Source organism: Myotis myotis, unplaced genomic scaffold, assembly GCF_014108235.1.
Source record: "Myotis myotis isolate mMyoMyo1 unplaced genomic scaffold, mMyoMyo1.p scaffold_m19_p_18, whole genome shotgun sequence".
NCBI classification, from domain to species: Eukaryota; Metazoa; Chordata; class Mammalia; order Chiroptera; family Vespertilionidae; genus Myotis; species Myotis myotis.
Genome location: NW_023416322.1, coordinates 31,811,701 through 31,830,341, shown reverse-complemented (window position 1 = coordinate 31,830,341; position 18,641 = coordinate 31,811,701). Strand labels below are relative to the sequence as shown.

Below are 18,641 nucleotides of genomic sequence, written 5' to 3'. Positions count from 1 at the left end.
AAATGCCACGGAAGGTATATGGAGCCCCAGAAGGAAAATGACAGAGGGCCCTATTTTATGACTTCAAAAATACGGCTCCTGGGAAGGGGGAATCTTTTGGAAAAATATGCTTTTAGACCTTTCAAAGCATCACATGGACTTATCCCAGAGGCAGCCGGATGGTGGGCACTAAGTAACCTAAGATATGGCCCATTAAGATAACAGAGAAAAGAGCCAACTGTGTGGAAAGTCAGCAAAGTATCGTATTGCCTTTTTGGTCATAAGTCTCTTTCCTTTCACATAGGCATGCAGCAACAGTAAAGCACTGGAAAGAGAAGATAGCTCAGAAGAGGTAATCCATTCTGAAGTATATATACATAAACATATGAAAAGCCCAGCTTTGTGGAATCATAGAATCTTAGAGAAGGAAGGGTTGGGAGGTCCTACCGTCCAGGCTCCCTGCTGTGATCTGAATCTCTTCTGCGTTTCTGCCAGTGGTCATTTAGCTTTTGTGTGACCATGTCCTTATCTCTTGAGGATGCCCATTGGACCAGTAGGGGTGGATCCTCTCCCTCTCATAAGTAAGAACGCTCTCTGTGCTTTGCTAATTTTAATTACTGATAAATAATCTAGAACTTAATGCAGAGCATAGTTATAAACATTCAAGGATTCATATAACTCATCTGAGGATGTGCTCTAAGCATCATGTGCTTTGGTTTCCTTTCAATCCTAGCCAATGATTCTAACTTCAACTCTCTTGCCATAAAGAGAGGAAGCATATATATTTACTGAGCATATAGTAGTATATATGGTACTATTGTACATATTGGTATGGCTCCCCTCCAGAATGACTCCCAGATGAATATGCTTCTTAATAACAATGTCTGGGTTACCTTATGGCATGTGTTGGAGAAGTGGTGAGATAAGACCTTAAGTCTCTTGGCCCACCCTACATACAAGGTCAAAGTGTAAGGTGTATACTGTCTCAGAATATCCCTGGAAGGATTTTCAAGTGCCTGGTGAGAGTGATTGCCTGTGGGGAGGGAGGTTGGGAGGTTAGGTTAGGGGACAGTGTGGGATGGAGACTTCCTTTTTATTATGTACTCTTCAATACCTTTAGAATTGTGTACATGTGTTATCCATTCACATTTTTTAGAATTTTGGAACACTAAAATTTTTAATTTTAACCAAGAGGTAGGTAATAGAAAGCCAATGTAAGTTTTTGAAAAAGAGAGTGAAACACATAGATATGTGTCATAGAAAAATAAGTGTTGGCAGCATGCATAATAGATTGGAGAGGAGGATTAAGGAAGGAGAAAGTTTCAAGGAAATTTGAGGTGGTCAAAAATGTCAGATGATATGGAAGTGTCAGAAAGGAGAATGAATGGGGAAATTAGGGTTTATCAGGTGGAAGGCTTATTGATGTCTTTTGTGAGAACAGTTTTAAGAAAGTGGTAGGCAATAGGCACACTTCCATAGGTTGATGAGTGAATCCATGAGGCCATAGAGACGAGACATGTTAATGAGAAATTATTGTTTAAATTAGATGATATTTTTTTAAAATATATTTTATTGATTTTTTACAGAGAGGAAGTGAGAGAGATAGAGAGTTAGAAACATCGATGAGAGAGAAACATCGATCAGCTGCCTCCTGCACATCTCCTACTGGGGATATGCCCGCAACCCAGGTACATGCCCTTGACCGGAATCGAACCTGGGACCTTTCAGTCCGCAGGCCGACGCTCTATCCACCGAGCCAAACCGGTTTTGGCAAATTAGATGATATTTTGATTCAGCCAGTATTTCCAGAGAAGCCATCCAGTGTAAGAGAGCACTGTTTTAGTTCAGTAAAATTAACTCCAGGAATTCAATTTGTTTATCTATAAAATGAGGATGATTGGACCACCTAATACCTAAGGTCAGCTCACACACTGGGTGACTAATTGCTAATTAGCAAGTGCACTTATCAAGATCATGGGCTTGGAGGAGGCAGCCTGGGTTTTAATTTGGACTTTACTTCTTACGAGCTAATGATTTAGAGTGGGTTACATAACTTCTCTAGGCCTTGACTTTTTGGCCAACACAATGGGAATAATATTAACTCGGAATTCTTGTAAGATTAAATATAAAGTACTTTGCAAAGTGTCTGGCATATAATAAGCACTTAAAATGGAAAACTATATCAGATAGGATTAGGTTGAGCTACATTTAACAGACAGCCCCCAAAGCAATGCTTTTATAAGAAAGAAGTAGACAGCACCACATCATCAGATTCCTTCTTTTCATCTATTCTATCGTTCTCAGCACATGATTTCCATCCTTAAGGTTGCTTCATGGTTGCAGAATGACTGCCACAACTCCAGCCATTTCATCCATATTTCAGAAAGTAGAAAAATAAATGAGACAAGGACAAAGGGAAAGCCTCCCAGCTGAGTTAGCCTTCTTTAAAAAGCCACCTGGAGTCTTACTCAGGGAATTTAGTTTACTTCTCATTGCCTGTCTTTACATGTGAAAAGTATAGTTTTTAGCTGGTATATGTCTCCCCAATGTAGGGTTCTGATATTGGAAAGACATCTAGCAGGATTATAATGCTTTTATTTCACTTTGTAATCACTGATCACATTATTCATAAACTTTTACTTAGGTTTTTGTTAGTTCTGCTTCTGAAATTATGCAGATTAGAAGAATCTAGTTGGCTTTAAGACCATGTGGTTTTTAGTCTTTTGAGGTCAACTGTAAAACCAACCAGCTGGTATCATTATTTGCTATCTTACAATGAAAGGCTGATTTCTAAGTAGGAAAAATGACTGGGATATAGAGCTAAAACACAAGCAAATAATATTTTGAAATATTTTATGTCTCTTTTGCATAATTATGGAACTACTGACCAGGAAAGAGATTGAAAACACAAACAACTATTTAATGAAAATTAGGAACAAAGTAGTGTCACCTTACTTCAAATCTGAATTTAGCAAGACATTTCAGTCTCAGGTAACTGAATGTAATTAACAATTATTGAATAAGAGTCCTTTTAAAAGTTGACATAGTGCATATGCTATTATATATGTTCCTTTCCTGAAGTTATTTCGTTCCTACATCTAATCCGCTAACTAACCTATACCCTTCAAATCCATGTCTCCAAGAGCATGAGAGAGAGACCTAATTTCAGGTCTTACACCTAAGTAGTGTTCTCTACCAATGTGTTACTACCTCTCCCTCTCCCTGCCTTGAATTATCACTATTAATTGCCTTATCCCATCTATTTTAAGCCATTTTTATGTGTAAAATTCTCCCTATTGATGCTCATCCTATGATAAATCCCAGTTTTATTCATTAAAGTTTTTATTCCATTGAAATTCTGTTACCCATCGGCTGCTGAGATAACTCTAAGTTATTATAAGTTCAGAACTCCCAGTGTTGCTATGAAAACTCCAGACACTATTATTAACCAGAGGCTGCCTGAGAAGAAATTATAGGAAACTAATTAACAAAATCTACAATTGAGTTAATAAGTCTCTTGAAAAACTTTTAGTTTACAAAACTTCATTTCCAGGACCTTAAAAAAGAGACTTTGATCATTGCTCAACAATTTAACATGCTCATGGCAGCTGCCTTTCAGCCACGTGTAAGTCTAAAATTATTCTTTTGGTTTTTCCTTATCTGTACACCCTTTCTGGAAACTTGCCTCCATTTACAAAGAAAGGTGAAGGTGTGAGAAAAACAACTGAGAAAAATACATGTGGTCTTCATCCAGGTAATGTGCTTGTGTAGCTCCTGTGACTGTGCCTAAATGAAGAATACCTCATAGTGGCTCTGAGGCCATAACTAGTTCCTACCACCCTTCGCCTTAGTAACAGCTAATGACATGACCTGCTGTGACCTGTATATTAGTCCTGCCTGACTTATATGAGGAAAGCAAGATGTAACTAAATTCTCTATGAAGGAGAATTCTTGCCAAAAATCCTTAAACTGAATTTGATTAACAGGAAACAATCAAACCCAAAATGTAGGCATTTTCTTAAAGACAATTATCCTGGACTCTTCAGACAAATCAGTATTATTAAAAGAAAAAGATGGAGTAACTGTTCTATATTAAAAGAGACTAAGGAGTCATGAAAACAACATGCAGTGCATGCACTTTGGATGTGGGTTGAGAAAAACCACCATAAAAGATATTGTAGGGCAACTACATGAGTTTGACTGGGGGACTCTATCAGCAGGCATTGTGGCATTACTATAGGTTTTCCTGAGTGTGATGATGGGTCAGAGTTTGCAAAGCAAAGATTAAGGCTGGAACAAGGGCTTATAAGTGTGATGGGGAGAAATCGGGGGTGAAGGTTGATGCTTCTACCTGCCACCTACACAGACATCACTAATCAATCAAGTCTACTTTCCTCTTGAGACGGGGAAAGGCCTCAGTTTTTCAGCACAGTCCTCCAGGCAGCCACCACCACTCATTCAACTAGGGTTGGCCCACACAAGTTGGTCCTTGATATATTTATTTAAAATGTGTTCATATTGCACTGATTCCTTAGAGAGATATATTTTAATTAACAATTACATGTTCAGCCCTAGCCAAGTGGCTCACTTAGTTAGAGTATCGTACCAAGCACTCCAAAAGGTTTCAGGTTCCACTCCAGGTTAGGTCCCTGGTCAATTGATGTTTCTCTCTCCCCTCACCCCCTAAAGTCAATAAATACATATCCTTGGGGGAAGATTTTTATAAAAGAATTACATGTCCACAGTAATGAATGCATTTAAGATAAGAAAATTTTTAAAAATTCACATCTCAGTTATTCTTGCCAGATAACATAGGCCAAATTACTTGGTCTCTATTTCATAACCCAACAAGATAGCTACTACTACAGAAAGAACCAGCTAGCTCCCAGGCAGTGTGAGCCCCATTTGTTAATGGCAAGCACTGCATCATATATGAAGAATCATTGCCTCTTAGTAGTTTTTTTTCTATTTAGTCTTTCCCAAGTGTGGGGGTTGAGCACCTTGTTCATTGTAAAGAACACAAACATTAGTAGTGATTGTACCATTGTCTGGAATATCACCTTATAATATTTGTTTTAGGTTTTCTAGATCCCCAGCCAAAAGAAGTTGTAGAACAGGGACCCTCAGATAGGGCTTTTTTTTCAAAATCGGAGAGTTCTGTGAATATCAAGGAGTTCGCTAACCAGAAGGAAACTGAAAATTTATCCAAGTCTCCCACAGGTATGGTAATCATTTGCTTTATCTCACTGTCTCTCAAAACTGGACATTATGTCCTTTCGGAGTATGGGAGATTGTACTGGGTATTGAAGGTATGGTTGTGGTTGTAGAAAAATTTCTGTAGTATCATGGACCCTGGAGCTGTGGAACTGTGAAAGGATTCTTAGCATGATGTGGATACATTGGCAGGTTGGTTAATATGTTGGGTTTGGGAGGATGAGAAGGTCCGATTGCAAAGGAGTAGATATAATGATGGAATATATAATCCATTCCAAAGAAACAGGAAAGCAAGACAAGAATGAGACAAGTGATTGTTTAAAATGAGGAAGTCAATTGATTACAGGTCTCAATGAGGTTAAATAATTGCTTGTTAAATATGATAGAGTAATAAGCTAGAAGAATAGGAGGCGATGATATATAGAGGGAAGCTTGAAATGAGAGTTTGAAAGTGGTAAAATTATTGGTGTTGGCAAGGTCAAAGATATGACATGAGAGTTTCTGAGATAGAAGAGGAAACTATGAAGAAATGAGATGATCGAGAATCAGAGAGGACATTGTGATGTCACCAAGAAACATGGAGTAGAAGGCCACCCTAGGTGTCAAGAGCTCCAGTGAATCAAGGGAATGATGGAGAGGTCAGTCAATGATAGCTGCTTGGAGATGTCATAGGTAACGCAGTCTGATGGCAGGAGCTTTAAAGGAATGGGAGTTTTCGAAGGAGGAAACAAACTACTTTGAATCAAGGATACCTACTGCTGCCCTGGGCTCTGATACTTGAGATAAGACATGGTAATGTGGCCTCTTTAAAAGAAGTAAATTAATATTCATATAAACAGCAATGTTGTTGTTGTTGTTTGTTAATCTTCACCTGACGGTATTTTTTCCATTGATTTTTAGAGAGAGTGGAAGGAAAGGAGGGAGGAAGAGAGACAGAGAGAGAGGGAGAGAAAGAGAGAGAGAGAGAAAGAGAGAAGCATCAATGTGAAAGACACACATTGGTTGATTGCCTCCCACACATGCCCCAGGGATAGAGCCTGCAATCCAGGAATGTGCCCTGAATGGGGAATCACACATGTGACCCTTTGGTGCGAGGACACTAACCACTGATCCACATAGGAGTGTTTGTGTCTGACTGCCTGTCTCTCTGGGCATCCTCCCTGTCTTCATCTTGCCCTATCCCTACTTGTCCTCTTTGTTTTTATCCTCTTCTACAAAGGACAGGCTATGTCCATTACTACAGAGGTCCAAGGTTCTGATTCTTCCAGGTCCATAACCCAGTCAGCGACATGGAATTATCCCTGTCAGCTTCAGTGGGACTATTCCAGTAAAGGTACTGTGTTGCCTTCCCCTGGCTCATGTACCATCCTAATGGCTGGGTCCAGGGATGTCATGGCACCAGAAATATATGTGGCAGGAGTGGGTGTGGAGGGGGGCGATGTGGAGAGTGCTGAGAGCACAAAGATTATAATTATCATAACCCTCAACTCAGAGATGCTGTTTGCAAAATCTACCCATGGTGCTTGCCTGCAGATAGTGGACATTCAAATATTGGTCCCTTCCCTTTCCTGTCCTGATGACTTTTGAATCTGAGAAAGGATGTTTAATATTATGATCTAAAATACAATTCTTATTTCAATTGCCTGGGTATTTGGAAAAATGCAGCAATGTGGATCATCTACTCTTGCTTACTCCTCACCAAATGTGTTGACTTGAGGATTTACTTCCCTGGCTCAATTTATCTGTAATTACTACCACTTTTTAGAACTATAAATATAAGAGTTGAGCCAAAAAAAATTCTCAAGATTTTGTCCTCATTTGTTTTAAGAAATCTTTCAGAATCAATGTTTTCTTGTATTTGTACCTCATTGATTCAGTGGAAAGAACCCTGAACATCTCAGTATGAATTCAGTTTATCAAGGCAAGTCACTCAGCTTCATAGAATCTGATTTTTCTGATTTAATTAGAAAAGGTTATACTAATAGCATCTCGTCAAGTTGGTGTGAGGACCAACATTGAGTAACATCTCTTCATAAAATGTACAGATATAACACTAGAATTAATTTTTTTAAAAGCCTTGTTCCTTTAAATGAGCTCTTAAAAAAGAAGAAAAGTTTTCCAAGTCAATGTTCAATATTCCCTGGGATGACCTCGAGTGTCTTTGAATAAAATGTCCATGTGGTAATTTCAACTTTCTCTCTAACAGAATCAGATCTGTGTCTGCCCGTGAAAATCCCAACCCAGTCGTTGCTGCAGGATGTCAAAGGACAAGCCAGGAAGGAGAAAGTGAAGATTCCTCACTATTTGATGAGTTCCAAGCCCAAGTCTCTACCTCTCACAAAGGTAAAAGACATGGGGACACATTTCCCAGAGCCAAGCAGCATTTTATGTAAACCTGACCCATTGGAGTGATTGATGGCCAGCCACTGCGTGCTATTTACTAGACGTACCATCTCACCGTGAAGGCCTGTAGGTCACACACAGAGGAACTAAGTCAGTGCTTTGCTCCTATAGGCTCACTGGAGGAATTGGTAGCTTGAAATCAGCCCAGCTGGGAGTTCGTAATCATAGAAATTGACAATTGCTGTTAATCAAGGTTCTTTTCAGGAAGCCAGTGTTACCAGCACACTGCTGGCTAAGGGGGTCATCCGCCACACTTCTCGTGACTCTTAGGATAAAATCCAATATCTTAGCCTGACTACAAGTGTGGCCCCGTTTGCTTCTTGGATCACCTTGCCCCAAACTCACTGTACTTCCGCCATTGTGGGTTGTTAGTTCTTTAGTTCTTAGTTCTTTAAAAGCATCCAACTCCTTCCTTCTTTAGAGCCTCAGAGATTAAGAGTCCACATCAGCTCTGCTGGAAGCCTTCCTTGAGCCCATCAGACAGGTTTTGATGTTATCCTTCTATACTTTCATGGCACCCTGTGCCAGTTGCCATCACAGAATCTGTCACAATGTATATAATTGATGTGATGGGAGTGCTTCTCAAACTTAAATGTGCACACGAATTACCTAAAGATCTTGTCAAAATACAGATTTGGACTCACTGGTGTAGCAGCCGGGGATTATGCAGCTCTGACAAGCTCCCAGGTGAGGTCAGTGCTGCAGATCTGAGGAATACCAAGTGCATAGGGCAGTGGTTCCCAAAGTGTGATCACCTGACCCAGCAGCACTGGCAACACCTGAGACCTTGTTATAAATGCAAGGTCATGACCCCACCCCACATTTACGGATGAGAACTCTGGGGATGAAGTCAACAATTGGAGTATGAGTGAGTCCTGGAGTTGATTCCAATGGGAGCTGGCATCCAGTCCTCACGGGCACAGAGGAGCGTTCGGTCCTCATGGGCACAGAGGGAAGAGCACACACTTTGGACTCAGGCAGACTTGAGTGTGAGACTTTGCCACTTACCACTTGAGCAAATTTTTCAAACATGAGCTTCTCTAGCCTCAAACCAAAGCCTAAAATCCTCCCTCACATGGGGTTGCTCAAGAATTACATGAGACAGTAAATGTTCCTTTCCTCTCAAGACAAGCAGCATTTTCTCTGGAGACAGAGCCTTTATCTCATCCTGGGAACTCAAAATACTAATAGAACCATTTTATTTCATGTTGTTACTTTTTCCTTAATGCAAAGGCGCAAGATCCTTCTGGAGGAAGAGTGAGAACATCCTCCATTGCTTCGGCTGCCATTAAGAACCCACATTCATCCCCTTACGGATTCCATCTTCTCCCTCCATCAGTGAAGTTTGGAGTGCTTCGAGAAGGGCACACCTATGAAACCACTGTCAAGCTCAAGAACACTGGTGTGGACTTCTGCAGGTAAGGCCTAGGCACCCGCGTCTGCTCAGTCACCTTCCCCTACTCTGTGGCTTGTTTTTGACTATCTACATCAGTGAATGTTTCTTGAATTGAACTGTAATTATACTCTCTTGGATTTTCACATCATTCATTCGCTAATTCTCCCATTCATTGATTCATTTATTCTTCAGAAAAATCAGTATTCATCAAGCCTCAAGCCTCAAGTATTAGTTGGTACTTCTTTGCCCTCCCATTAATCATTATTCATACTTTGGTAGAAGCAACTCTAGGCCTGATCAGCTCTAGAGAAAAAAGGGAGGTGAGGGGCTGTACAAGTGTTAACAATAATTAACACATAATTTGAAGGTCTACTTCTCAAATTATTTCTCGAATCTACCACCAACTATGATAGCTGATATGTTTTAACTTTATGATCTAAAAATGATTTTCATTACATTACTTCTGCATAGTTGAAACAAAAAGAGAAAAATATAACCTGAACCATTAGGGCAGTGATGACGAACCTATGACACACGTGTCAGAGGTGACACGCGAACTCATTTTTTTGGTTGATTTTTCTTTGTTAAATGGCATTTAAATATATAAAATAAATATCAAAAATATAACTCTTTGTTTTACTATGGTTGCAAATATCAAAAACTTTCTATATGTGATGTGGCACCAGAGTTAAGTTAGGGTTTTTCAAAATGCTGACACACCGAGCTCAAAAGGTTCGCCATCACTGCATTAGTGTCATTTTGGCTCTGAAGTTCTGACTTGGAATTGATAACAAATATTTTAACTCACAGTTTGTACTCCCAGTTGAAAATACACTGCATCTGATATTCAGTGACAAGGAAGAGTCAGTCCCTCCTTTCCAATTCAAGACCAATAGAATTTCAGAGCTTGTAGAGACTATGCCAGTAGAACAAACTGAGTAACTCATGTGTTTTTTTAAATAATTTAATTTATTGGGATGACATTGGTTCACCAAACCATACAGGTTTCAAGTGTACAACTCAATAAAGCATCATCTGCATGCTGCATTGTGCACCAATCGCCGAGCAGTCTCTTTTGTGACTTGTTTTTAAGGTCCTTGTAGGCTGGAGAGTAAGGTGAAGTCTCAGATCTCCTGAGTACCAACTAGTTCTTGCAGGCAACTCACTGGATCCACACAGCTGTTGTCACTGCTGCATGGGAGAGTTCTATACCAAGACAACTCCCAACTACAAAATTACCTCTATCCCATTTTTACTTTATCTTAAGCATAATGTGGAGAATTTCCCCAATAAGTATGGAATAAATGTTTATTTCAATTGCCAAGTTTTTCTCAGTGTGAGTGACAAGTCCTTCAAAAATGGTTGTGATTCTGGACTCCGGTTCGGCAATATGTGCAGCAGAGCAACAGGAGCATGGGTTTCAAAGATCGCAGTCCCATTTCAGTTGAGGCCAACCCCCACTTCAGGAATTACGTTTGCTTCCTCAGAAACAGACTGAGGAGGACCCAGGCCACCAGATGGTATTGGTTGTTTAGGTTGTGGCCAACAAGTAGGTGGGGAGGGATAGTCAACCTCAAACTAATAAACTTGATGTCACTTACTTCATGTAATAACCACTGATCCTGTCTGTTCAGTACAGAACTTTAGCTTTAGAGAGTTCATTCCTCAGGGGAGTAAATTTAGCCACTATAGGGCAGGCAGCAGAATTGAGGGTCACCGGAGCAGAGTTAGGGTTGATGTGGAGGTGGGCTTTCCTCAGCATTTTAATTTACTCCAGGCCTTCAACCTTCAGGCAGAACCCACAAACCACAAGAAGGGAAAGGCCCCATGTGTGAGCACAGGGCTTTTCAACTTCACCAACTTGCCTGTATCTCCTCTCCCCAAAGATCAAACCCCATGCACAACAGAGTGAGACTGGCTCCGACGCTCCACTGCACTCCCCAGACCTTTATTCTTCAGCTTAACAATCTGACGGTCAGCATTGTGTTCACGCTGGCGGCCACACTGCAATGCACACATAGCCAAACACTCACGGCTCTGCCCGGCCTGGCTGCTCGGCAGGGCTGGAGCTGGGCTAGGAGCCTGCTTGACGCTGATGACAGCTGTTGGAAAGGCGCTTGTGAAACGGGCCCCAGAGTCTTCTCCCAATTGAATATTGGGTTGATTTTCCAATGGTGTGGACCCCATGCTCCTACAGCGTGAATATTAACACCTTCCTGATTTTTAATACCCAGGTTCATTCATTGTTCATGGTTTTCATTATGGCATAAATTTATTCCCATCTCTCGGCCCGTAGGTTCAGGGTAAAGCAGCCGCCACCCAGCACAGGACTAAAAGTGACCTACAAACCTGGGCCTGTAAGTCCTATGTGTTGCCTGTTGTGTATGTCAGTGTGTTTCTATATGAATGCAGATATGTTTCCAGTGAAGTCCTTCTCCCCATTCCATTTAAACCACGTTGAAGTCTAATTTTTTAGTATCATAAGCAAAAGATTCCTGGCATTGGTGCAGTATGTGGCTTGATGTCACTTACTTCATGTAATAACCACGAGACAGATCCTGTGTATAAACAAAGTTAAACTTTGAGCTATGGAAACATTTCTGAAGTTCGCCCAGTACTACAGTTATGTATGGTTGTATGAAAAATATATCTGTAATAATTAAACATGATTTAACATGCATTTGGGAAGTTGATTACCTAACTATATCCTGTGACAAATCCTTCTGCAGTGAAAAATCCTTTGGAAAAAGAAATATTCCAGTCTTATAATTCTGTGTAAATCTGATTTGTTCTCTTGGTGTTTGTCAGAGAATATTATTAAGAATGTTAAGTATATTATTTAATATACTAAGAAACAGTATATATTAAATTCATCAGCTGCCTCATTTCTCCAAAGATCTCTGAAAATACAAATGTTAAAATGTCAACCTATTCTGACTTTATTTGATATAACCCCAAAAATAGGATGTTAAGTATAAAACTTGCATATCACCACTTACTCTATAATTTCAGAACTTTAGTGTGACATAAACTAAAGTTTGTCTCAAATATAGTAACATCACATTTGTAAATCTTAACACTTATTTCTTGGTCAGTGCACCATCCTGCTGCTTTAACAATCCTTTCATTTCACCTAACAAACAGTTCCTCCCACAAGCCACTGTGTGCCAGGCTACAGGGGGTGATAAAATGAGTAAGACAGGGAAGGAGCTCACAGCCGAGCACATAGTGGGCACCCAGAAGATGTGTCCTTGAGGACAGAATGAAGTGAGCAAGTCTGGTGGATGCATGAACCCTTTGTCACAGGTGGGGCCATGCCCAGGCTCATGGAAACACTGAGAAAGGGCATCCAGTCCCATGACCAGCACGCAGGGGTCACTGAGTCCAAGATGTTATATGTTGACAGAGAAGAGTCAGCTTGGCTCAGTGAGGGGTTGCCTTGGTTCAGTGCCCAGTCACCTGGCTTCTTGTTGCAGCTGTGGGACCAAGCAGCTCAGCCATGTTGGCTAATTAATCCTGAGCGCCTTGTTTTCCTCAGCTGTAGAAACGCAGACCAGACCATGTCTTCACCCTCTTCCAGCTCTAATATCTTCCAATCTGTGAAGCAGTACTATGCAGTCCCAATTCCAAGCAGAAATGCATTTTGGGGTTAGATCCCCTAATTCATGAGTCTCTCTCCCAAACAACTTATCATTGTACTGTGTCAAGATTTCAGAATCTTCACAACGTAAGGCAAAAACCAAAACCAAAGCAAGCTCCCCTTCCACCGCTCTGGGAAGTTAGCAGATTTTTTCACTTCAAGAGGGATTATGCCAAATGCTAGCATGCCTGTGGGATAGACCTTTATAGATACTAAAATCCAGAGTGTATTCTTTAAAGCTCACTCTATACTGTTAGGTGTTTTTTTTCTTCTTTTCTTTTTGACAGTAGGTTTTGGCTCTGGCAAATAATCTGTAGACTTCTCCATTTGTAAATCTGGCCACTGCTCAGCTTGGTCGGTTGCCAACACTAAAGGAATGTGCTCAAAGCCTGGGCAGACCTGTATGGTGCTGCACTCCAGCCCCGCGTGCAGGATGTCCTCCTCCCCAGCCCTGTTGATTGTTGGGCTTGGAGGGCCCAGGGCTGATTCTCAGAAACAGAGCTCTTGGATCCCCGCCAGGATGCGCCTTACACATTGTTGAAAAAAAACTGAAAAGTTCTTCAATTCTATTATTTTTTAAAACAAGATGGAGGGAAAATTATTTGTATCAAATTGCTTTCCTTGTGGACGTATTTTTTCCAGATAACTGTTGTCAAGTCTGCTTTTGAACCCAACCCCCGGAGAGGCAGCTTAGAAACACAAACAACTCTGTTTCCTGGCTGGTGTTCTTTTCAAGGAACAAGGGGAGGAGCCCATTCCTCCCTGTTTCTTGAAGCCCATTCCTCCCTGTTTCTTGAAGCCCATTCCTCCCTGTTTCTTCGTTGTGTATCAGGTTTCTTCTTGGTGGGGACAGACCTCTTCCCTGTAGCTTTCAGACCTAGGCAGTTCAGCATTTAAAGGAATTCTGTCTCCCTCTACTGGCTTTGTCACATCACAGGTCCTACATAAGGTAGAAATCAAGAGGCAGGACAGTGGTAGGTTTCACTCAGTCTCTCAGATTATATTTATATTTGTCTTAAATCTAATCTGCAAGGATGCCAAGGAATAGAAACCCACTACTGACATTCAAGAACTAGCACAGTTAGGGGCACTATAAAAGTTTGCCTTTGGTATCGCCTCTGGGGCCCTGGCATTTATCCTCATGCCTTTTCTTAATAGCACCTGGTTTTCTTCAACAACTTATCTTGGGTCCCATTTACTCAATGGAATCCTGCCTCACTAATCCATGAAGTACTTCTTCTAAATGCTGTAACAGTAAGCATTCATTTGTGCTTAATTTATAGGTGAGGAACCAGATTAGTTTCAGTAACTTGCCCAATTTGGTGTGAAATCCAGGATTTGAACTCAAATCTGTCTGATTCTAAAGCTCCATTGTGTCTCACAGGTGGCATCTGGCTTGCAGGTAGAACTGAAAGTGGAGCTATTTGCCATGGTTATGGGTGAGGACAGCACCAAGGGATCGACACACATCTTTCACTATATTGAGATCATGACTGAGCATGACGTCCTGTTCTTACCTGTGGAAGCGAATATCCTTTAAAGTTCAGTTTGAATTGTCGTGCATAGTGCAAAAATTGCATTTGGGCCAGGAGAACACAGAAGTCAAAAGGGTATTTTCTAACCCCCTCACACCCACACTCCATAGCTTCATTAATTCCAAGCAAAGTGCCTAACACACAGCACCAGTACAGTCATTGCAAGATGAATTAATGCCAATGTTATTAGCTGTGATGGACTACCAATTTTTTTTTTTTAAAAGCAAGTGTTTGTCATCAAGAAAAACTTATAATGTTGTTGAGAGACAGGAGATACCTTCTTTATTATAAAGGTTGAATGGATATTCACTGAATTACGCATATATACCTCATATTAATGTCTCACATGTAGATATCATATGGATATTGAGTACTTATTATATGCAAGGTACTATATGAAATATTTTTCATATATGAAAATGAAAATTGGACTCTATCTCAAAAGACATATACACTAGTAGCAGAAAGCCTTCATACCTGATTTCTATATTTTTTGTATTGCAATGACATGAATAATATAATATACTACTTTGTGCTATAGTTTTATATATATATATATATATATATATATATATATATATATATATATTCTTGTGTTATATATCTGATATTTGAGTCTTATAAAATGCAAAAGCTTTTGATGAAAGATTTAAACTAGAAAGAAAAAATAAGCCCATAGCAATAGGAAAGCTCCAGGTGTTTGGGAGAGTTATCAGGGAGTTTGTTAAGAGTTTGGGGAGTATTAGGAAGTATAATGGGAAAGTTGGTTGGAATCAAATTGTAGAAGAATTTGAATCCTTGGCTTAAACTTTATTAAATAAGCAACAGTGAATCATTATTCTGATGCCGTGGGGACATAATTAGCATGTCTTTATAAAAATTAATCCAGTTGCACAAAATATGTTTAAGAAGAGTGGCTGGATATGCAAAGAGCTATTGGAAAGATACATCAATAAGCCAAGTATAAGGACAAGAACTACAGTATGACAACAGTAGTCATGTGGAAGAGGGACATGATGAAGGACATTTGGCAAAGAGAGCTGTAAAATCTGAGGTGGAACCCATTGATAAAAGGAAGAGGACATGAGTTCAACTCCAAGGTTGTGGGCTCAGATAATGAATCATGGATATACAGAACTGGATTTCAGTTGGAGTCAGATCTGGAGACATACTTTTATGCATCACCTATAAAGAGGTGACGAATGAGGTATGGGAAAGGAATAGAAATTTGGGGTCTGTTTAGGGAGCAGGAGAAAGAATCCCTGCTGCTGATCACAGCCATTAGAGCATTTAGCACTTGTGCTAATAAAATTTCTCTATTTCCTTGCTTATAGATTAAAGATCACCTGCCAGGCACAGAAAAATGGTGGAAAGGGGTTTTATTAGATCTTTAACCTACTTCCAAAGACAGTGATAGTTCACACCCCTCTGGACCCTTCTGCACCAAAAACCATAAAATTGTATATTGATGTGGTTTGGGGGCCTGGTTATGGTGATTGATGGCTACTCTAGAGAGGCAGAGCAACATGCACTAGGGGGAACAGAAGAAATTCCAAGAGGTCAGTATACATCCTTCATCCCTAAGCCTGAGCATGTAAAACTTGCATTAAACAGAAAAGTACCTAAAATTGAGCTAATGGTGCTAGAAAAGAGGTTCAAATTCTGAAATGTTAGAGTTTGTGAATATAAATCATTTGACCATGAAAATCATAGTCCTTAACGAATATTATACCAGTTTTAACAAGTGTCAATTATGATAAGAGACTTGAAGGTTTTCCCCAGGGAAAGGAAAATCCCTTGGTCCAGAGGACATCTGCAGTTCCTTCCTCTGATGTTGGAGTTGTCCTGGCCCAGAAAGTCTGTCCACAGTAGGTCCAGTAAGTACTAAATGGGAATCTGATTTTCAACCATTCAAATCTGAGGCCTTAGACCTAAAGTTTGTTCTCTTTACAGTCAGAAACCAATGAGCCATTTAGCCTGCTGGAATGAAAATACTAGTTTCTAATAACTACAATAGGTATTATTTTATACTAGAGGCCCGGTGCGCAAAAATTTGTGCACGGGGGGGGGGTGGGGGGGGGGCGGGTCCCCTCAGCCAGGCCTATGACATCTTGCAGTCTGGGATCCCTCAGAGGATGTCCACCTACTGGCTTAGGCCTGCTGCCTGTGGGATCGGGCCCAAGCTGGCAGTCAGACATCCCTTTGGCAGCCCGGCAGCCCTTGGGGGATGTCCACTTGCCAGCGGGGAGCAGGCCTAAGCTGCAGTCGGACATTCTTAGTGCTGCTGAGGAGGCGGGAGAGGCTCCCACCACCACTGCAGTACTGGCAATTGTCAGCCTGGCTTTCCCCCTGTGGGAGTGCACTGACCACCGGGGGCAGCTCCTGCATTGAGCATCTGCCCCCTGGTGGTCAGTGTGTGTCATAGTGACCAGTCATTCCCAGTCGTTCTGCTGTTAGAGTCAGTTTGCATATTACCCTTTTATTATATAGGATAGAGGCCTTGTGCATGGGTGGGGGCTGGCTGGTTTGCCCTGAAGGGTGTCCTGGATCAGGGTGGGGGGTCCCGCTGGGGTGCCTGGCCAGCCTGGGTGAGGAGCTAATGGGTGTTTGCAGGCTGGTCACACCCCCTTCAGGGTAGGGGTCCCCACTGGGATGCCTGGCCAGCCTAGGTGAGGGGCTGATGGCTGTTTTCAGACTGGCCACACCCCCTTTAGGGTGGGGGTCCCCACTAGGGTGCCTGGCCAGTCTGGGTGAGGGGCTGAGGGCCGTTTTCAGGCTGGCCAAGCCCCCCCAGGGATGGAAGCTCCCAGCCTCCCCTTTTTTTCTTTTTTTCTTTTTTTATTCTGGGATTTATTTACCTTCTATAATTGAAACTTTGTAGCCTTGAGAGGAGCTCAGAGCCAGCCAGGGCGGGTGGGAGGGAAGCTTGGCTTCCTCCATTGCCAGGGGCAACCCACTCCTGCTCGCTCCAGCTCTGTGGCCACGGCTGGCTAAAAGCAGGTATCTGGGGTTTATTTACCTTCTATAATTGAAACTTTGTTGCTTTGAGTGGAGCTCAGAGCTGCTACGGCAGGCGGGAAGCTTGGCTTCCTCCATCATTGGGGCAACCAAGCCTCCTGCTTGCTCCAGCTCCGTGGCTGCTGGCCGCCATCTTGGTTGGGTTAATTTGCATATAGTTGCTCTGATTGGCTGGTGGGTGTGGCTTAAGGCATAGCAGAGGTATGGTCAATTTGCATGTTTGTCTTTTATTAGTGTAGATACATTATCATATCTAATCCTACTTAATACTACCTCTAAGATAGATACTATTTTCTCCACTTTACAAATGAAGAAATGGGGCTCAAAAGTGAGGATCCCAAAGAATTTTTGTTTATGGGTCATATCTAGAGGACACCAACCTTCAAGAGGGATTTTTAACGACAAAGAATTACCTCTTTCCTCACCCATGAGAGTAACCTCTGATTGACCAGGGAGAGACTTAGACGTTGTACTCACAGAGACATTCCGTAAGCCATGAGGATGGGGTTGGTGAGGAGAGGAACCTAAGAAGAAAATTATTAAATCCAGTCATTAAAAAATGAGACTTTGATAGTGCTTGTCACAGGCAGGGAGATAACAGTATTTACATTTCTAGAAGAGAAAACAGTGACCCTAAAAATTGAAAGAGTGAATGTAAAGACCCATCAGGCCTTTCAGTTTCAATAGTGCTTACGAGTGAGTTTAGGCAATAGGTTTCACCAGAAATCTGACATGGTTACCCTGCCTCCGAACCAAAGTAGGAGTGTGAGTGTCTACTCAATACAATAATCTCACTTTGCTCTCCTTCCCGTTTATTAAGATCAAGCTTCCCCCACCCCCCACTTCCTCAATTCGCTCTTTCTAATGTTTGAATGAGAACGAATTCTACTACGTTTCTCTCATGTCCTGACCTGAGTTAGTAAGTCCTAAACAATGGTTTTCCTCTCAGGAATTCTCTATAAATGTCTCCCAGAGCATACCGTCATGGGCTATCTTACCTCTTTCCCTGCAGCTTTACAGATGGCTTTGTGTTCTTTCATTTTTGCAGTTTCTTCTCGGTATAGTTCAACTGCCTCCATGATCCTCTCAGCCTACACAGACGAGGACAAAGGACAGAAGTCACCGCGACACACTCCTTCATCCCAGAACACTGCACCCGGAGGGCCCGATGGGAAAATCACCAAAGCGCTTGACCCAGTTTAATAAAGATGTGCCAAGAGAGTGGCAAACTGCATGCAAAGGCATCCTTGGTCCTTCTTTTCTTTTTAATTTTCAGGGAGGAGACTAAGTGTCCTGTATTCCAGTAAGAATGGACGTGGACACCTGGGTAGGGCAGCTCCAAGGAACGTCTAAAAGGTGCTACTTCCATTCCAGGGCCGATGCTCCACCTCTGAGCTACAATAGCCAGGGCTACATTTTTACCTTTTAATCTATGAGAATGAACAGAAAACCAGAA

The 18,641-nt window shown here is 41.5% G+C and overlaps 1 protein-coding gene across 1 annotated transcript in view; it reads left to right on the top strand.

Annotated features, from left to right (window-relative positions):
• SPAG17 (sperm associated antigen 17) overlaps nt 1–18,419 on the top strand; it is a 140,518-nt gene extending 122,099 nt beyond the window's left edge. Inside the window, exons 40-48 of the mRNA XM_036343930.1 lie at nt 284–331; nt 2,871–2,980; nt 5,059–5,199; nt 7,400–7,536; nt 8,830–9,014; nt 11,289–11,349; nt 14,017–14,161; nt 15,900–16,044; nt 18,234–18,419. Coding sequence (XP_036199823.1) covers nt 284–331; nt 2,871–2,980; nt 5,059–5,199; nt 7,400–7,536; nt 8,830–9,014; nt 11,289–11,349; nt 14,017–14,161; nt 15,900–16,039 — 967 coding nt within the window. The 3' untranslated portion in view covers nt 16,040–16,044; nt 18,234–18,419. The remainder of the gene's footprint in view (nt 1–283; nt 332–2,870; nt 2,981–5,058; nt 5,200–7,399; nt 7,537–8,829; nt 9,015–11,288; nt 11,350–14,016; nt 14,162–15,899; nt 16,045–18,233) is intronic.
• The last annotated feature ends 222 nt before the right edge of the window (nt 18,420–18,641 follow it).